The following is a 20,639-nucleotide window of genomic DNA, read 5'->3' as shown; positions in this document are numbered from 1 at the left end:
ACTAGCTGCTTGACATAATACGTCATCCATCCGACTCATAATTTGTTTACCGTTTATACTTTTTGTGAGGGCATTTTGATCAAAGGTAAACAAATAACCGAGACAAAGGGAGTAATTCTTTTTGCCAGCCGCGAAAACCACTGTCCATTAACTCTTCCGAATGATGTTTCGACCTTCGCATGAGTTTCAAAATAATCCGATAAAATAAAATTTATGCTAATTAAGAAGGGGTAAAACCACCATCTTTAAAATCGCCCAGTGTGTTCCACGAGGCCCCTCCTTTCCTACTCTACGAATCTAACTAAGCTGACAAGTGACAAGTATCCTTATGGCGCAACAGTTTTGCAACCCAAACCATGTAGAAATAAATCTAATCGCAACAACTTTGAAACATATGAACTGTTTTTACAAGAGTACTTTAAAGATCCTAACAAAAAAAAAAGGAGAAGAAAGACTTACAAATGCCACAAGAAAACTGGTTCACCACGCTGCAGTTGAAAGGTTAGTGTAAAAATGACTCAAAGAGGCAGCCATGTGGCAACAGCTAGCAAAGGAAGCATCAATAATAGTCCGTGGTTGACAATGTTCTCCTTTGTTGCAAGGCTATCAAGCTTGCTTTGCCAAGTATTCCATAAAAGGTGAAGTGGGTGACCCTGATCATACAAAACTGCATTAGATTCACAACTTGGAAATACAAAAAAAAAAAAAAAAAAAAAAAAAAAAAAAACAAACAAATTGACTGAGATCTCGCAAGACTCGGATTTTGATACTCTGTAATTGCTTGATTTTAAATTTTAGTGGAGTTAAAATGGGTGGTGGAGATTTGAATAAAATGAGTTAGTCTCAAGAGGACAATTATTGATATAACCCAGAAACCAAGATTTGAGCAGTCAAAAGCAATGTAGGGAGCTTACCTTTAGGTCAGTTACATGGTCCAATTCAGTGTCAGTTAGCAGCTTTGCTGGATTCTCCATGTCTGACGATGCTTGCTGATGCGGCATCCTGACTTCATTGCTAATAACATCCTTGTTCGAGAATGCTTTATAAGCAGATTTGGTGGGAATTGTCTCCATGACTGAACCAAAGAAATTTGTCACAGGAACCTACAGACAACGCATATATGAGAAAGGTTTCCGGTGGTTCACCACACAAAACATGACGTCATGACACTATATTTAATGGGATCATGGTTGCCTAATTTATAATATGCCCCTACACAAATTCGTAATCCGGATAAACGATACTAGTATCAGAATATATTGACAGATTTAACCAAATACCAAAATATTTCTGATATGGATACAAAACGCGTGAATTAGTTCGTGATTTGCCAGAATTTTGAGCAAATCCAGTGGCCAGGATAGGATGAAACATAGAAATGCCATATAGCTTACGGCTTGTTTGGGATTTTGGATAGCAAAAGTAGAGGGGAAGCGAGGAAGGGAGTTTTCCCTCCAAAACTCTCCTTTGTTGGAAGGATTTGATTAGGGCTCGAGGAGGGAAAATGGATCCCTTCAAATCCCTCCCCCTCCATTTCTCTCCTACCTCATTTGTTATCCAAACAAAGGATTTTGTATCCCTCCCTTCCCCTCCCCACCCTTTCCCTCCAAAACCCCTCATCCAAACAAGCCCTTAGGCCTTGTTTGGATAGCAGAGTAGAAGGGAAAGGGAGGGGAGGGGGAAAGAAGGAGAGGGGAGGGGGAATGGGGTGTGGGTGTTTGGATACAATTTCCCTCCAAATCTTTCCTATTGTGGAGAGATTTTGATTTGCCTTGGAGGAGGGAAAATGTATGCCTCCAAATCCCTCTCCCTTCATTTCCCTCCACCCTTATTTGCTATCCAAACAAAGGATTTCAAATCCCTTACTCTGCCTTCCTTCCTTTCCTTTCCCTCCAAATCCCTTCATCCAAACACGCCCTTAGAGAGGAAATTTTATTAACAATATGCCAAACATATATTTTTAAGTATAGTGGTTGGAGTTCAAGTGCAACTAGCAGGAAAGGTGGATATTTCTGTGCATAATTTCAACCATAATTTTACTCCTAACCCGGCTGTTCCTACATGTTTAGTTGGTCAAACAAAAAAAATGACTTAACCAACTTTGGTTGGAAACTGGAAATAACTGGGGCAACCATATGAAGCCTCAATGGAAATATGGGATGGTGTCTTAATATATCTAGCATGAGTCCAATATAGGGACGAATGCGTCAAAATAAGAGAAAGCCTCGCATACCTCTTCCAGGCTGCGCTGGTACAAATCTGTTCGGTAATAAGCAGTAGACATAAGCAAGTTGGGGTTGTATGAATTGAATAAACTGCCAAAAACCGACAAAATTATCATAGAAAAACCCACCAGAGGAGTTGAGCTACAGAATAGAGACTCACCACTTAGCTGTCATGTATTTTACAATCAAAGTCTGTTAAAAGAAGTCCAAGGCAATTTGGAAATTTTACGTAAGTTCTTATGTGTAGAAAGCTACTTATGGTTTCGGGATAATGTTTTCCACAAATTGCATTTTCACATTTCTGTTGTGTGGTGGCATTTAAAAAAGGAGTGAACCAAGGAGTATATGTTAGGTAGTGTTTGCAAAATAAGCTAAATATTAGGTAGGCAGCAGCAACAGCCTTAATCCCAAATTGATTTGGAAGAATTGGAACCAACTAACTTGAATCACCATATGAAATTGTCAAAGACAGGTAATAAAAATAATAAAACAAAAAATAAAAGTTGAAGAAGGTAATGTGGAGGGTTTGCCAGAAAAACAAGTCTGAATCTATACCGACTTTTATTTTATTTTTTCGCTAGAAGGTGGGATTTAATAATGGTACTCCTATTGTTTAACAAAAAATATTACTAGTAAATGTTTGGCAGTATCTAACAAGAAAAAGATAGGTAATTGTTCACAAAAAGAGCCAACTGTTAGATTGTTTCTGTAAAAAAAAACCTTGGTTAGAATTTCGACTTGCTAGTCGAATCAAAAGGAGAGTTGTTTTTGCTTGACGATAAAAGAAACATGAGCCTATAGGCTATATCGCTATATCAACAGTCAAAGAGTCTATGAAAGAGAACATTTCAGCATACCTTGTCAAGGAGGCATTGGCATATATATTTAGCCTCTCAAAGAAAGCAAGGGTATAATAAGTGAAGCGATCTACAACAGAAACACCAACCTGAAATGAAGGAAGGTCACATATAAGATAATATAACCTCCATGATCCTCACAACTATGCACAATCTAGGGTAAAAATAGTTTCTGTATCCAAATTTAACTAAGATAGCAACAAGAACAAATTAAAAAGAATACTTACGTCAGAGTCTAAGTGGTGTGAATAAGAGTTTTCTCCTTTCAAACTGCTCCCAATTGCCAAAACACCAGGTGATTCAAGCTGCAAAGTGGAAAATTATATATCAACTTTCACTATACTTTCCTTGTCTTTCAATTACTAAACAGATGTCCAATTTGAATTTAAGAACTCATTTCAACATAAGGATTGACAGTTCAACAAACGAAGGCAGCATATTCAGCAAACTATTCACACTACAAAATTTTAGCCACCAATAAATCAAGTTGCATTATAGCTTTCCCTGTTTTTCGAGTAGAAAACAAAGGTTTAGTTAGAGACCCAGTATACATACAGAGGATTTGCAGCGCAACAAAAGAATGGCCAGCATATTTAGCAAGCGAATGATAAGTAAAAAATTATCCACAAATAAATCAAGCTTAAGGCTTTGTTTGGAGGAAAGGAATTGGAAGGAAAGGGAGGGGGACAAATTTATTTTTTTGGTTAGCAAGTGATGTTGGAGGGAAATGGAGGATCCATTTGACCATTTCCCCTCCAACATAGGAAAGATTTGGAGGGAAAATGACATTGCTCAATTCCCCCTCCCTCCCTTTCCCTTCTCTTTTTGTACCCAAACAAAGGTAAGAGAAGCTCCAGGTCCATTGTCGATTGCAGAGAGAAATAAGAATACTTGCACATGAACTCATGATAAATTGATAAGTATGTAGCCTATTCAATTCTATTTTGCCTCCTTTATTTTCCACATTTTCTATCAGCTTCCTCGGCCAACCCTCCATTCTACCTTACACCCTTCCCTGGGGAAAGGTTTAAGGAGACTGCAGAGGCATGTAGCCAAACCTTGGTTTCAAGCAGACAATCTTTACAAAAGCTTAAAGCATCTTCCCTTACTTTTAACCTTCACATGATTTCTGACATAAGCAATTTACTCTGCCCGATGACTCAAACCCTCTACAACAACATTACCTCAGTGCCTCCAATGGCTCCCGCAAATTGCGGGGCAAGAGTAGGGTGGGGGTGACATGTACTCAGCCTTACCCTTGTGTTAGCACACAAAGAAACAAACCCTCTCCAAAAGAAAATGTAAAAAAGATGGAAAAGTAAACCAGACAGGCAGATTTAGGAAGAAAGGTTAGCAGAAATGCACGTTCAATCACTGCCACCACCATGAAGGCTAGTGCTGACATAATTAAGGTAGGTGAAGATATCACTCGTAGTCGTAGACATCCTTCCCAGAGTCATCAGAGCTACTTTATAATAAAAGAAACACATTATTTTCAGACATTTTGCCTTATCCATCATATTCCATAAGCAAAGAATATTAAGTCTTTGATTCCGTTGGAAATAGAAAAGTATATAATCCTGAGATGGTTTTCAAATTGTTCTCTGTTGTTTTGAGACTAAGGGTGTGTTTGGATTGAGTGATTTGGAAAGAAAGGGAGGGGAGGGAATTGGAAGGATGAGAATTCCATTATTTGGTTAGCAAAATGAAGGTAGAAGGATTTTGAGGGGAGAGAAAATAAATCCCTCCATTTCCCTCCTATAAGGCAAATTATTTCCACGTCAACATAGGCAAGATTTGGAGGGAAAATCATTTCCTCCATTCTCCCTCCCCTCCCCTTCCCTTTCTTTCCCTTCCCTCCTTTCCCCTCCCCTCCCTTTCCCTCCTTTTTTCCTATCCAAACACAAGGGACTAAAAGAGGGAAATAATTTATTTCCAACCATGAGGCACTTGCTAACCTGATTGAAAAGGGTGGCAGCCTGGCAAGTGTCGACCATTATCAGAAGCTCCTTAAATCTGAAACATAGAGATATGTCCACCTAGTCAGAAGTGTAAAGTTTCAATGTCTTTGACATCGGATTAGGAAGTCTCCTACATTTAACAATAAGGCTATGGCTCCTGTGAGATTGTAAGACAATTACCAGCACCAAAAGTTATATTGATAATTTCAATGTCAATACTATCTTTGATTTCAGAAACAAGTAAGTAACTTTCAAAAAACCTTGTCAGCACAACTATCCCCTTTGTGTACACGATTAGGGAAGGCCACTGTTGACAATAGGTCTTTTTTAAGATCGGGTAGTGGGACAGATATATTATCCTGAGTTCTACTAAGCTTATGTGAGATGCAACCAAGAACTAATTACAAACTCCTCTCATCCTCAGACACCTCATGTAAACCACAACAACAACAACAACAGAGCCTTAATCCCAAAATGATTTGGGGTCGGCTGACATGAATCATCCTTTAGAACCATCCATAGGTGAACGTACACCTCAAAAAGCGAATAGAAAAGGGAAAAAAAATAGAAAAGGGAAAAAGACACCTCATGTAAACCAGCCTAAAAAAATACACTTGTGCAGCGCTTAACCTGAGTATAGACAATCGGAGATCGCAAAAATCCCAGTATATGTACAAAGGCTTTTCTAAGTGCGTATAAGATATACACACCCACCTCATGCAAGGCAGCCCAGAAAACACATCTGTCAATCCCTAATCTGAGCATAATCTAGAGATCTATTATTTTTATCTGAAATACATGAATAAAAAATTTACTTATGCGACAGACTCATCTACATGAGATGTTTATCAAGAATCGGTTTCATCAGATTCATACGTGCCAACTATTGCAGAGTAACTATTAAGACGGCTAAAATGTGAAAAACACGGTTGCATCTTTCATTTACCTTAGCAATTTTGTCTCCATGTAAATAATCAAACACAAGCTACGCTACCTTCCACATTAAAACCATACATGCTAATAAGTGCAAAGTATTTATATACTAGAAAGAATGAAACTGGGAAACAGTCTACCTACGCTTTTCTTTCATTTGCTTCACCGCATCAGCTAAATCATGACTTTGAAGTTCCTCTGAATCTTGAAACTTCAGAAATTCATCACCTCCATGACCAGTCATATACAGAAGAATGTGACTTCCCTCATCACTTAGGAGCCGTTTTGACCTTGGAACAGCATTTTCGTGACGTCCTGTTAATACCCTCAAAAAATTTTCTACAGTGACCTCATAGCCTCTATAATCAACCTACAAGAAACATTTTCAGTACAATCAAGAGGTGTGACTGTATTGTTTAATAAATAAGATACTATTAAGAATCAATGGTGCAGTGGAAGACAAGGAGTATTGTAAGCTAAATTGTTGCAAAAGGCCCCAAGCCCCTAACTGATATAAAGAACAGTCACTTGACCACACTTGGAAATGTTGGAATACTAACTGTGTTTACCTATCATGGAACAACTGAAAGTGTGTAAACAGCCAGGACAGTCTAAAAAAGATAAAAATGTTGGAAAAATAACTTCTCTCTGAGTTAGAATTGTACTAAATGCGGTTTCTAGGCGTTGCATAATCACAGCTGCTAGGGACTAGCGTTACCACTAAACCTTGATAAAAGAATAGAAACTAGATGCTGGACTGCATATGGAGACATGAATCTCAGAAGGCATGGAATATTGAAGAGCCAAAAGTATACATACCTATCAACCTGACTTAACACTAACAGATTAGAGTGAAATAAAACATAAACAGGGTTTGACAATGTCTGTCTTCAAGATTGACTACCAAGAAAGACATCCCTGTTTAAATTAAAAACATTGCATTTTGGAAGAAAGATCATTTATACACAAAAAATGAACGACACTTTAACTTTTAAGCCATAATATTCATTTGAACAAAGAATGCCGGAAGCATCAAATAAATTCCATAACATAAATGAAATAAACCACCTAATGCAGATGACTCACCTCAACATTGTCTCCGTACAAGTTAAGTCTATGGTTTTCATTGTTAAAAACTTGTGCAGGGTACTTGTTTCGGGAATTGCAAGCCATATCATCTGCTAGCATCAGTATTATCCTTTCATCAGGTATCCCAAGTCTCTTTACAGTCCTAATAAAAAAAGAGAACTAAAAAAGAGCTCAAGAGACAAAAACATTGGATAATGTGGATGGGAAAAGAATAAGCAAAACAATTGTTAACTTACCTATACAAAGACAATGTGTTGGCCATGTGCCTATAATTAAACCTTCACAAGCAACAACAAAAATTAGTGTAAATAAGATCCCCACAAATGCACCATCTGCCTTAACCTAAAGAAGCTAGAAACAATATTCTTCCCCAAGCATAATCCAAATAGCGTACACGTGATGAGCAAACATGCAAATTACACGCAAAACTGCACAGCAACGTAAATTACAATTATACCTGCATCAAATCATTGACTCACCAGAAAGTCCAACACTCCAAACATTCCAAATCATGTTGTAGACCATTTGGTTCATAGGAAACAGTTTCCATATCGGCAACTCGTTAACCAATATTCAAGTATGAATAACATGGATCTAGAATTGGCTTAAGCCTCCTTTGATTACATTCTACAGAACCCTCAAAGTATCACAAATTTTCAATCTTTTTTCTTGAAGAACAAAGTTTAAAACCCATAAATCAATTATAAAAATACATTAATCTAATAACACATTTCTATAAACTCAATAACACAGCAAGTTGAACAATGCAAAGATAAATAATACCTGCACCGTCTCAATCATTTCTTTACCTTTAATTAGAATGCCCTTCACGAACATTAAAAAAAATGTAAACAAATGACTTGGACGGAGGAATTACATAATCCCCAGTTTAATAAAATTCAAATCAAGAGCTAAACCAATCAAATCACAAAGAAATTAAAACACCGCCATGGGCATGAATTGAGCAGCACTAAGTTCTTGCCAAAATACAGGAATAGAAAAAAGGTGCAATATTGGATGATTAAGAAATAAAAATACCAGAAACGAGAGGTGCAGACTAAGACAGCCCAGTTGTTGGTATGCATTGTTGAATCAGCAGCAACTAATTGATGATTGTTTTGATGAACTAGAACTGCAAGTAATATTATCATCCAAATTGCCCAACTAGCTACCATTCTCTTCTCCATATTCTTACTCAACCTGGTTTGCTATTAGAAGAAACTGTTAGAGATTAGGAGATGGCAAAAGGCATGAAATGCTAATTTTAAGTGTTTAGCTACAAGGTTCTTAAAGTTTTTTTGGGTGTTAAGGGGGTCAAAAGGGCAAATACGGAATTCGAACCCGGGTCATGAGTACAACCTCTCATGAATTATCTCTTTTTCTCTCAGGTCATAGAACTGATAATTAGCACGAACACATGTATGAATTGGATAATTCGTATAGATCGGTCGATTCAGGTACAGATTTTTGGACACTGTTTATTTGGACCAATTAGATTATGGGTCAAGTAATTTCGGATTTGGATCTATTTTGTGTAGGCTCGTATTCCAGTAATATAGGGGTAAGAGTTATTCCAGTGACATCAAAACCTGAGTCACGATCATTTGGATTCGCTTGATTAGCAAGTCACGAATATGCAGCTAAGCCCTACGGTATTAGGAAGAAAGCAATTTACTTTAGCGTTTGTCGGGAAAGGTGGTACTCGTAACATGGATAAAACTTCCTTTAGCGTTGTTACTACATCTATAATTCACTTTGCACCAAAAAGGAAACAGTGTTAGTCGAGTTGGTGGCAAATTTGAATCTCTTTCCATCATACTCTTTCAATAGTTTTATATCTAACATAAATATGGCTTCAAAAGTCGGAGGTAGTTTAGTTGGCTTAAATGAGACTTTCAAAAAAGATGCTCTCTCCGTCGCAATCATTTATTTGCCTTCGATTAAAATACCCCTCACAAATTGGGACAAAGGGAGTAATAATAGTAAACACATGACTTGATATTACTTGGAAATTCCGGTTGTGATGACAAATTGGCAATTGAGTGGCATGTGTATCGACATTTCAACAATCAAGTCATGTGTATCAACATTTCAACAATCAACTGCAAAATCCTAGATTAGCAACAGCAACTACAACCGTACAAATCAGTGAATAAGGGTAATTTCATTCTCATCTAAAGGTGAATTTCCAATATTTAGACTAATCAATGTCTTAAAACTATTAATAAATAAATCCTAGATTTGTATATAAACCAAACAAAAACGTAGTTTAATGGAACAAAGTTAAGATGGATTACTTGGTTATAAAGATAGATGATGACGGGCAACGGCGTCGATGAGCAGTGTCGGGGAGACGGCGAGTGGGGACGATGCCGGAACCACGGCGGCGATCAAATCATGGTCGCAATTAACAAGTTATTTGTGTATAGTTTTGATGACTGCGGGGCGATTTTACGGTGGTGTACTGGTGGTCAGGATGTATTTCGCCGGAGGAGGACTGAATGTTAGAGGAGAGTCGATTATTTGGGCCTTTGGTTCTTGCCTTGGGCTTGTGAATTGTGATCAATCTTGGATCGGAATTCTACCAAGGATTGTTGGGGAAGGGTAAGATTGAATTGGTACATGAGAAAAAGGATGGTACAAATTAAAATAATTATTTATTAATATGTATTTATAAAATATTGATAATTAATAATTGGGATATTCTACATGATACCCCTCAATTTTTCAACTTTCTACATGGTACCCCTACACTTTTTTAAACATACATGGTACCCCTAATTGTTGTCATTATCACTAAGTCTACCCCTAAACTTTATTTTCCGTCAATTAAAATCAGTTTTAAGCGTTAAGTAAATTACTTGGACGCGTAACCAAGCTTGTCATTTATCATCTCATGACATAAGGACTCTATTAAGCTCAATATCCATCTTTGGACGTGATAATTTGGCAAGGGATCAATAAATTTTCCGTCAAAAATGTTTTAGCCCATATATATCAATAAATATTAGGATCGAGATGGATATTGAGTCTAATAGAGTCCTTATGTCATGGGATAATAACTGACAAGCTTGGTTACCCGTCCAAGTCATCACTTAACGCTTAAAACTGAGTTTAATTGACGGAAAATAAAGTTTAGGGGTACACTTAGTGATAATGACAATAATTAGGGGTACCATGTATGTTTTAAAAAATGTAGGGGTACCATGTAGAAAGTCGAAAAATTGAGGGGTATCATGTAGAATATCCCTTAATAATTTTTGCATCATTGTATGAATCTATCTTTACAATTTATGCGAAGATATGTATCATTATAAAGGGCAGAGACGACATTGTTCAGTAAGTGGATGGTACATCGGAGGTATTACCTCCAAGGGTATAAGAGTCCTTATACCTATTTTTTTATATTTAAAAAAAAAACAACAAAATCAGTAAGCAGTCGGCACTTATGTAGGAGGAAGTTGTTATTGATTAACGCAGACTCCATTTCCAAATAAAAAAAATCTCTTTTTTTTCTCAAATCTAGCACAAAAAATAGGAAATCAAATTTCAATTATTATTGTAATTTGTCAGTGATTGTAATCCCTGATGAGGGTTTGTTATTAACATTCATATATATAATGTGATACAAACTATCTGTTGCTATAATAAAGGGATATGCACAGCTATACAATCGATATTCTAGGAAGGAATATATTTACATAATATCCTAAATATTATACTAACTAACACGCCCCCGCAGTTGGAGCGGTAGGAGGCTGGACGCTCAAACTGGTCCGAAAGCGATTGAACAATTGACGGGGAAGTCCTTTTGTAAAAATGTCAGCATATTGATGTTCAGACGGAACATGTAGGACGCGGACTTCGCCTAGCTTTACCTTATCGCGAACAAAATGAATATCTAATTCAACATGCTTGGTTCGCTGATGCTGTACGGGGTTCCCGGAGAGATAAACTGCGGATATGTTGTCACAAAAGACAATTGTCGAACGCTGAATTGGAACATGAAGCTCAAGCAGTAGGTTGCGTAGCCAACTGGTTTCAGCGACGGCATTTGCTACCCCCCTATATTCAGCCTCGGCGCTTGACCGAGAAGTGGTTGCCTGACGTTTGGAGGACCAAGACACGAGGTTGTCGCCTAGAAAAACACAATACCCGGATGTACTACGACATGAGTCGGGGCAGCCGGCCCAATCGGCATCGGAATAAGCCGTGATACGCAGGGAGCGAGAGGGCCGAATGGTAAGTCCATGATCAAGAGTGCCTTGAATGTAACGAATGATTCGTTTCAGGAAATGCAAATGCGGGGCACGGGGATCATGCATAAATAAACAGACCTGTTGGACGGCATAGGCGATGTCAGGACGAGTAATAGTGAGGTACTGGAGAGCACCTGCCAGGCTACGGTACAACGAAGGGTCATCAACAGGAGGTCCGGATGCCGCACTCAACTTTGGTCCCGGGTCTACTGGAGTGGAGCTAGGTTTACAATTTCCCATATTAGCGCGGCTAACAATATCCTTAGCATACTGTTCTTGTGATAAAAACACCCCGTGAGAAGATCGACGAACCCGGATACCCAAAAAATGGTGTAGAGAGCCGAGGTCAGTCATGGAAAATTCTTGAGAAAGGGATGTAATAATGGATTTTACCAAGGAAGCACTAGAAGCTGTAATTACGATGTCGTCGACGTATAGAAGTAAGTAAGCCGTGGCCTTAGGTGTCTTAAAAACAAAAAGAGAGGAGTCACAGACACTGCTCTTGAACCCTTTAGAGATAATATATGTGGCAAAGCGGTGGTACCAGGCACGAGGTGCCTGTTTCAGGCCGTAAAGATATTTCCGAAGCTTACATACATGAGTAGGAAAGGACGGGTCGACAAAACCAGGTGGTTGATGCATGTAAACTGTTTCTTCAAAGTTACCATGTAGGAATGCATTTTTGACATCGAGTTGATGAATTGGCCAGTTTCGGGAAACAACAAGACTAAGAACAGTACGAATAGTCGTAGGTTTGACAACCGGACTAAACGTTTCATCGCAATCAACACCCACCTGTTGAGTTTTACCATTTACCACAAGTCGGGCCTTGTATCGTTGTAAAGTACCATCTGCATAAAATTTATGACGGAACAACCACATACAACGGATAATAGATGCATCATTAGGCCGTGGGACCAAGTCCCAAGTATGATTATCCCGTAAAGCGGTAATTTCGTTCTGCATAACACAATTCCAATTTCGGTCACGGAGGGCATGGTGGGGGGATTTAGGTACGGGAGAGATGTCGGGTTGGGCAATAAGAGCTTTGGGTTTAAAAATTCCGTGCATAGCACGAGTGGACATGTTGTGTGTGGGAAGCTTGGGAGGAGGCCGGGGTGGGGGAGGTGGAGGGGTGGGAATGGGTGAGGCAGTAGCGGGTGTGGGGATGGGAGAGGTGGTAGTGGGAGTGGGTTGGGGGCTGGTAATCGGGGTGGCAGGGGATGTAGTAGGGGGTGTGGCAGGGGATGTAGCAGGGGAGGCAGTAGGATTAGGTGAGGTAGGAGGGGTTAATTGTTGAGGGGTGACAGGAGGAGAGGTGTAGGTGGTGTGTCGGGTGGAGGGGTGGCGGGAGGTATAATGGAGTCGTAAAGGAGGGGAGGTGGTATGTCGGAGGTGGGGTCAAGGAAAGTGTAAGTGTGGGGGTTTGACCGTGGAATTTCTGCAAATGGGAAACGTGTTTCGTCGAAAATGACATGGCGAGATACAAGTATTTTACCCGTGGAAAGATCAAGACATCGGTAGCCACGTTGGTTTGGTGGATAGCCAATGAAGACACAAGGTTTGGAACGGGGAGCAAGTTTGTGAGGTCGGGTTGCAGCGGTGTTGGGAAAACAAGAACAGCCAAATGTGCGGAGGTGATCATATGACGGGTGTTTGAGGTAGAGCGCGGAAGTGGGAGTTTGATAATGAAGTGTGGTGGTGGGAAGTATGTTGTGGAGGTGGACCGCTGTATGAAGGGCGTCAACCCAGTACTTTGGTGGAAGAGAACCGTGGGTAAGAAGTGCGAGTGTGATATCATTGAGTCGTTGGATCATTCTTTCGGATTTTCCATTTTGTGGAGACGTTTGTGGGCATGAAAAACGAAAGACTAGGCCTTGTTTGGTAGCGAAATTATGAAAGGAGTTGTTGTCAAATTCTCGACCCAAATCGCATTGAAAAGATTTAATTTGCCTATTAAATTGAGTATTGACATATGTGTTGAATTGGATGAATTTGTCGAAAACTTGTGACTTAAATTTTAATGGGTAAATCCAAACAAATTGGGTAAAGTTATCAATTAAGACCATGTAATATTTGTGACCCTCTTTGCTTGGGACGGGTGAAGTCCATAAGTCACTATGGATAATGTCAAACGGGACAAGGGTGCGAGATAAAGAGTCATGGAAAGGTAACCTTTTATGCTTACTAATGTGGCAAGAAGAACAAGAGTTCGAGTCCGAAATTTTATTACAAGCAATACGGTGTCGAGTTTTTAAAAAATGCAAAACAGAGGCCCCGGGGTGTCCAAGACGGGTATGCCATAAGTCGGGGCCGTGGACAAGGAGAGCTTGAGGCGTGCTGGTGGAGAGATGAGGCTGACTTTTTGAGGGGAGGGTGGACACGGGGTAGAGCTCGCCATCACTGTCACTCCGTAAAATCGTTGTCCCAGTCGGAATGTCTTTCACAGAAAAACCAAATGGATCAAACTCAACACTTACATTATTGTCTTTGGTAAATTGTCGGACAGAAATAAGATTTTTGATTATATTTGGGGTGTGCAGGACATGGCGTAATTGTAGGGAACGAGAATTGGTGTGTATATGAGAGGTACCCGATCCCGAAACTGGAATGCTATTGCCGTTTCCGACATAAATGGAGTGAACATTACTCGTATTAAACGGGGAAGTAAGCATATCTGGGTCAGAGGTTAAGTGAGAGGATGCACCCGTATCCATGTACCACGGATCAAATTGAGATTGAACCGATAACGCCTGAAATGCTTGAGCAAGGTCCGTGGGTTGAGGTGCTTCAGAATCTGTCATAAAAGCCTGTCCCTGGTTGCGGTTTTGGGGAGTTCGATACTGGGAACGAGGCTGACCGTGAGAGAACCAAGGTTGAACCCATCCGGGGTAAGTCGGGTATGGGCAAGGTGGTGGTGTCCAGGGCCACGGATTAGGTTGAGGCCACGGTGACACGGGTTGGACAGCCGGTTGCACAGGGGGATTGGAATTATTATTATTTGACCGGTTGTTGTTGTTACGATTATTATAATTATTACTATTATTATTGTTGTAATTATTACGACGATAAGAACGATTATTATTAGGAGTATTAGAATTACCCGACTGTTGTTGCTGTTGGCGAGGAGGACCCGGAGCAGTGGCTTTGGAAGGAGGGTCAACCCACGTCTCAGCAGTGGCTGGGCAGGGGCAGCAAGAGCGGTAGCAGAATCATCGCTGCTTGATTGTCGATGAAGTTCGAGTTCAAGCATGCTCCGTGCGGTCTCGAAATTGGGAGTGGTCTGATTGATGTAGGATGCAACGGTATCGTATTCACGAGGCAAACCACGAACCAGCTGAATAACGAGACGGCGATCAGTGACGGGAGCATCAACATCTTTAAGCATACCGGCTAACTCGCGGAGGCGCTGACAATAAGCCTCGAGCGATGGCAGATTGGCCAATCGAAGGGAGTTGAACTCGGATTCGAGGGCCGCGGCACGAGCCCCTTTATTGTTATTGAAGATATTTTCGACGCGAACCCAGGCCTGGCGTGCCGTGGATTCGTCTTCAAGAACGCGGGGAAGGAGCTCGTCACTGAGTGTACCATATATCCATTGGAGGACATGAGCATCGATCTTCATGCCATGACTCGTAAGAGTCATCTGTTTCAGCGGGGGCAGGAGTGCCGTCGATGTGAGACAAAACCTTATACCCTCGGGCATGGAGTTTAAATAGGCGAACCCACGACGAATACGTAACCTTTGTGCCATCGAGGACACGAACCTTATGTTGGATATTGGTGACAGTGAATACCGGATGCAAGCCGGATTTGGAAGTGGATGATTCGAGTTTGTGGGGAGGTGAGCCTGGTGCCATTTGTGCGTGAGGCTATATAGGAAGACTGCTAGTTCGAAAAGTAGCAGAAAGAAGGAGGCACAGGCGGATCGAAATGAATAGATCGAAACCTATTCAAGGGATGATACCATGTCAGTGATTGTAATCCCTGATTAGGGTTTGTTATTAACATTCATATATATAATGTGATACAAACTATCTGTTGCTATAATAAAGGGATATGCACAGCTATACAATCGATATTCTAGGAAGGAATATATTTACATAATATCCTAAATATTATACTAACTAACATAATTGTCGATGGCAGTAGTCTCAACGAACACGATGCAATTACTATCGATTAACAGCATGCAAGTCACGGAGTCGTCAACAATTGATGAACAAATGACGGTGGCAGCAACAATTGATGAAGAAATTGAAGTAGAAGAAGGCGTAAATCAGAATTCTCCTATATTAAGTATATCTAATATTTTATTTTTTTCAAAATTATGTGTTTTAGATATTAAGGTCGTTTCTGTATGATGATGATGATGATGATGATGATGATGATGATGATGATGTTGTCGTTGTGTCGCTTATGATACGTATTATGGTTATCGCTAATTTCACAATTGGTAGTATATCAGCCTGCTCAAGAAGTTTAATACAATGCTAAAAAACATTGACAACTCAGAAAGTTCAATGGCGATGCTCGAAAAGTGTGTATAACTGAACCATAGATTCTCGAAAACTAGCAACTGATACTCAAAATGTTTTGAGGTAACTGATTTTTGATTGAGTCATGTATCTAGGAACTCATAATCAGGCAACTAGTATTCTAATTGTTTGAAGTAGTGCTCGAAAAATTTGTTTTGATGCTCAGATAGTTTCGTATGATGATCTAATTCGGATGCTATTTTATTATATAGTTCAAAGTTGGATTTATTATATTTGAAAATGCTTGTTGCAATACGCGTACAGTTTGTGCAAAGGCTTTAAAAACATAACAGCTCAGAAACTTAGTTAGGATGCACAAAAAATTTTGTGAATTGCTCAAAAAATCTGTTTGATTAACAATGCACCAGGATTGTGGTCAGCTCAGAAACTTAGTTAGGATGCACATAAATTTTTGTGAATTGCTCAAAAAATTTGTTTGATTAAAAATGCACAAGGATTGTGGTCAGCTCAGAAACTTAGTTAGGATGCACAAAAACTTTTGTGAATTGCTCAAAAAATATGTTTGATTAAAAATGCACCAGGATTGTGGTCAATTTTCATCCGATACTTATTGCTCTATTACATGCGATACTATCTTTTCAGATTCTGATGGCGAGCGTGTATGGATCGAGGCCAAGGAGTCTGAACTAATTGGTCTTACATTTGATACTGAGGATGATGCTTTTCGTGCATACTGTCGATATTCATATATTAAGTGTTTTGGGGTTAGGAAATCTAATGAGAGGAAGAATCAGTCCGGTGTTGCTGCTTCGAAGGAATTTTGTTGTAACAAACAAGGTAATAAAGCGAAAAAGGGCAGCTTAGGAAAGCAGTATACGAAGTTGAGCCGAAGAATTGGGTGTATAGCAATGGTCTGTTTTAAAATTGTGGATGGTAAATATACGTGTTCCCGACATGTAATGGTACACAACCATGAATTTTGTCATCCTAGTGAAGTTCATCATTTAAGATGTCACAGAAAGATAGATGCTAGTGAGATTAAATACCTGGTGCATCTCCGAAATAGCGGTATTCGTCTAGCAGATGCTTTTAGGTCCTTGGTGAAAGAGGCTGGAGGGTCTGATGTGGTGGGTTTTGAATATGGTGATGCTGCAACCGCCGTAAAGAAGGCTTCGAAAAAAAAGTTCGATACTACAGATTGCAACACACTTATAAACCTTTTGAAACAGAGAGCCGCAAGTGAGGAGGATTTTTACTATGATTTTGAACTAGATGAAGATAATTCCCTTGTGAGAGTTTTTTATAGGGACAGAAAGATGAGGCAAGATTACGAGGCATTTTATGAGCTTCTTGGAAATGATGGAACATATTGTACCAACAAATATGACATGGTTTGTGCACCATTCGTAGGGATCAACAATCATACTCGAATATGTTTGTTCGGTATTGGTTTTATGTTGAATGAGTGCACAGAATCTTTTCAGTGGTTGTACAATACCTTTTTGGCCTCAATGGGTGGTATACAACCAAGGACTATAATGACGGATCAGTCTCGTGCGATGAAAAATGCGATTGCAACTTGTTTCCCAAAGTCAAAGCATAGACTTTGTGTATGGCATTTATTTAAGAATTCTTCTGCACATCTTGTTCATTTAAAAGATAAATTAGGTTTCAACAAGTTGTTCAATCGTATCATGAAACGTTGCCATACCGAAGAAGAATTAGAACATTGCTGGAAAAGGTACTTCCTAATATGCTTTGTGTATGTCATTTATTTTTTTTCACTACATTCTTAGCGTAAGCTCGGAAACTAATTAACAACAATTTCACTAAAACCTTACTGGAGAATAAAATTCGAGAAGAACTAGTTTTAGTTAGCTCAAATACTTGCTCTGGTTGCTCGAAAAATGTAGTATGTAACTCAACTAAATTAATGTGTTTTTGTTTATGCTCAAAAAATTGTTATTAATTTTTTCAGGTTAACTGTGGAATATAATTGTGCACAACATCCGTGGTTGACAAGCTTGTACGAGTTGCGGGAACATTGGTGTTGTGCGTATGGCAAAGATTTTTTCTCCGCTGGAGTGTTATCCTCTCAAAGGAGTGAGTCGACCAACAATTCTATTTGTAGACGGCTTAATAAGACAACTACCCTCTGTGACTTTTATGAGATATTTGGGACAGTATTGAGTGAATGGAGGAGTCAAGAACGTAAAGACAATAGTCTTTGTTGGGAGGGTACATCGGAGGTTGCTATACCTTGTTCGTTACTTGAGTTTGGAGCTCGGATTTATACGATCGGAGCTTATAAGCGTTTTCAAAAAGAGTTCGTGAAGGGCATGTCATATAAACATAATATGATGCCTAGTGTTGATGATACACTTTGCTATTTCGTCTACACGGATCGCAGCGATGAGTTCGGTCATGTTGTAACATTTTCTCCATCGACAAACTATGCATATTGCAGTTGTAAAAGGTTCGAAGAGGGTGGATATCTGTGTCGACATATCCTCTTTGTCTATCATTGTAATTGTGTAGATAAGATACCATTGATCTATGTTCTTAAACGATGGACTAAAGATGCGAAACCTAAAGAGGATATAGCTGAAGGATCGACGCAAAGGGGCACTATAGCAGGCCCTGTTTGGAGGCTTGACATGCATCGCCAATTTCATAAGCTCATTGTAGCTAGTGCTGATAATGACATAACAAGAGGTATTGTTAATAATTGCTTTGAAAAGGCGAAAGGAGAAATTGAGGCGATTTTGGGTGGCATAGATGTTTCTGATGATGAAGTGGGTGATGTAGATATAATACAAAATCCAAAGAAGAAGACGAAGAAGGGTGAGAAGTTTACTAGAAAAAGGAGCATCAAAGATATTCAAACAAGTCGGGCCCGCGGGAAACACAAGGCTGCTGCAACTCGTGCACGAAAAAAAGCTACCGCTAGTACAGTTGTGGAGAGGGACATGTCTGGATATGGTGACAATAATGTCCCTTCGCACGTAGGACTTCGTGAGATAGTAATGGGTCAATAAGATTGGCATTTATATTTTTTTGGTATTTCATTTTTTGGCATAGTTTTATGGAAACAACTTTATTTTATCATTTTTTTTTATTTTTGAATAAGATGATGACCTTATAGAATTAAAAGCAGATTACATAATGTTTTAATAATTGTAATGTTCAGAACTCAGACGCTCATTATATTATTTACGGTGCTAAAAAAGTCTGGTTGGTGAAATGCACGCGAATTCTGGTCAAATGCTCAAAGAGCGAGCTATATATATTAATAAACTAGGAAATCATAATCAGGCGACTAGTGTTCTGATTGTTTGAAGTAGTGCTCGAAAAAATTGTCTTGATGCTCAGAAAATTTCGTATAATGATCAAATTCTGATGCTAGTATATTATATAGTTCAAAGTTGGGACGTTTTGTGCAAAGGCTAAAAAAACAGAACAACTCGGAAACTTAGTTAGGTATGCTTTTGTGAATTGCTCAAAAACTTTGGTTAATTGCTCAAAAACTTTGGTGAATTGCTCAAAAACTTACTTTGTTTGAAAATGCACAAGAATTGTGGTCATTATATTTTCAAAAATTGGTGGAGAAAAACTTGGCAATTGTGTATGTTATTCAATGTAATGATATTTTTACGAACATGCTACGCAAGTTTGAACATTTGAACAAAAGCGCATTATATTTACACGGACGCTAATTATATTTGATGTGTATGAAAATTTTATAGTCCAACAAGAGCATCTCTAATAGGTAGAACACAATAACTATGTTGTTAAACGAAAAACTTTGCTACAAAAAAGGAAAAAAACATGTCATTTGACAAACCAAGCTAAAACCAATAGTTATTCTCGTAATAAGGCAACAATGCAACTTCATAAATATTTACACGATCACAAAGTTTGCTTAATGATGTTATGTCTTCAATTAAGTATGTTTCTCAATAATTGCGGGTGACAACATTTGCTACTTTCAACTCATTCTTCGTGAAGCTGACAATGTCATACGCGTACTTGATTCTTAAATTCTGGAGTGCTTTGAACTGCGAGAGAAAAACATAAATATTGTTAGAAACTGGATACTCGGAAACATTTAAGTAACGCTCAGAAAGTCTGCCTTACTACTCAAGGTCTCTTATAAGATAAGTACGCTTCATATTATTACTATCAAAAAGTCTAGTTTCATACGAAATTTTCTAGTATATTGCTGAATTTATCATCTAAGCTTAGAATTTGTCACATAAAATTCAAGGTCGCATATTATATGATATTTATTTGTGCGTCCGAATGATTACAAACATAGTACCATATTTTAAAAGTTAACATATTGAATTCAAATGAAAATGGGGGAGATATTAGAAGCAACGTTACCTGGCCTTTCTCGAGTCCTGTGTCCCAATCTTTTAAGTCACCTTGATATGTCTCCATGTGCCGCATCGTATATGTTCCGGGTGTAATTCCAGAGCAAGTATTGTTACCACCCGTGGCTTGTTGAATGATGTCTTGAGTTGGATTCTCCTTTGGTCTTGATCGTTCCTCTCGGCCTCTCCTGCAACAATGAACGAACTGAGGGCTTGGCTTTGTGCCAAGCGTACTCACTCCGACGCTCAAGTCAGTAAACTTAAGGGATAAGTTATTACTTGGCTGAATGTATATTGTAGAGAGATAAGGAAGATATTACCAGATGAATGGTGTATTTAGGTTTAGTTGTGGATTAGTTCGCCCCTTTCCTCAATGAAGGTTGAGGAGTATTTATAGGCTTTCACCTTTTGTCACGTAGTGGCCAAGTGGCTAGCAGGTG

At 39.0% G+C, this 20,639-nt stretch overlaps 2 protein-coding genes across 5 annotated transcripts; one reads left to right on the top strand and one right to left on the bottom strand.

Annotated features, from left to right (window-relative positions):
* Window positions 1–340: 340 nt before the first annotated feature.
* Window positions 341–9,758, bottom strand: LOC141643285 (uncharacterized). Of its 4 annotated transcripts, none has more exons than XM_074452367.1 (11): window positions 9,363–9,758; window positions 8,104–8,265; window positions 7,302–7,343; window positions 7,063–7,207; window positions 6,117–6,346; window positions 5,041–5,098; window positions 3,310–3,387; window positions 3,083–3,171; window positions 2,234–2,315; window positions 915–1,103; window positions 341–653 (listed from the first exon to the last, which is right to left on the bottom strand). In XM_074452367.1, exons 2-11 carry the CDS (start codon window positions 8,250–8,252, stop codon window positions 519–521), a joined length of 1,197 nt encoding a protein of 398 aa, XP_074308468.1. In that variant the 5' UTR covers window positions 8,253–8,265; window positions 9,363–9,758; the 3' UTR covers window positions 341–518. The 4 variants fall into 4 exon arrangements, with proteins under 4 accessions (XP_074308468.1, XP_074308467.1, XP_074308472.1 ...); XM_074452366.1 differs by having other exon boundaries at window positions 8,104–8,273; window positions 9,363–9,699; XM_074452371.1 differs by having other exon boundaries at window positions 7,063–7,224; window positions 9,363–9,686.
* A 5,708-nt stretch (window positions 9,759–15,466) lies between these two features.
* LOC141641577 (protein FAR1-RELATED SEQUENCE 5-like) lies at window positions 15,467–18,861 on the top strand. Its single transcript, XM_074450234.1, has 3 exons — window positions 15,467–15,623; window positions 16,466–17,564; window positions 17,802–18,861. Exons 1-3 carry the CDS (start codon window positions 15,467–15,469, stop codon window positions 18,859–18,861), a joined length of 2,316 nt encoding a protein of 771 aa, XP_074306335.1.
* The last annotated feature ends 1,778 nt before the right edge of the window (window positions 18,862–20,639 follow it).

Source organism: Silene latifolia, chromosome 2, assembly GCF_048544455.1.
Source record: "Silene latifolia isolate original U9 population chromosome 2, ASM4854445v1, whole genome shotgun sequence".
Lineage (NCBI taxonomy): Eukaryota > Viridiplantae > Streptophyta > Magnoliopsida > Caryophyllales > Caryophyllaceae > Silene > Silene latifolia.
This window is presented reverse-complemented; position numbering and strand designations above follow the sequence as displayed.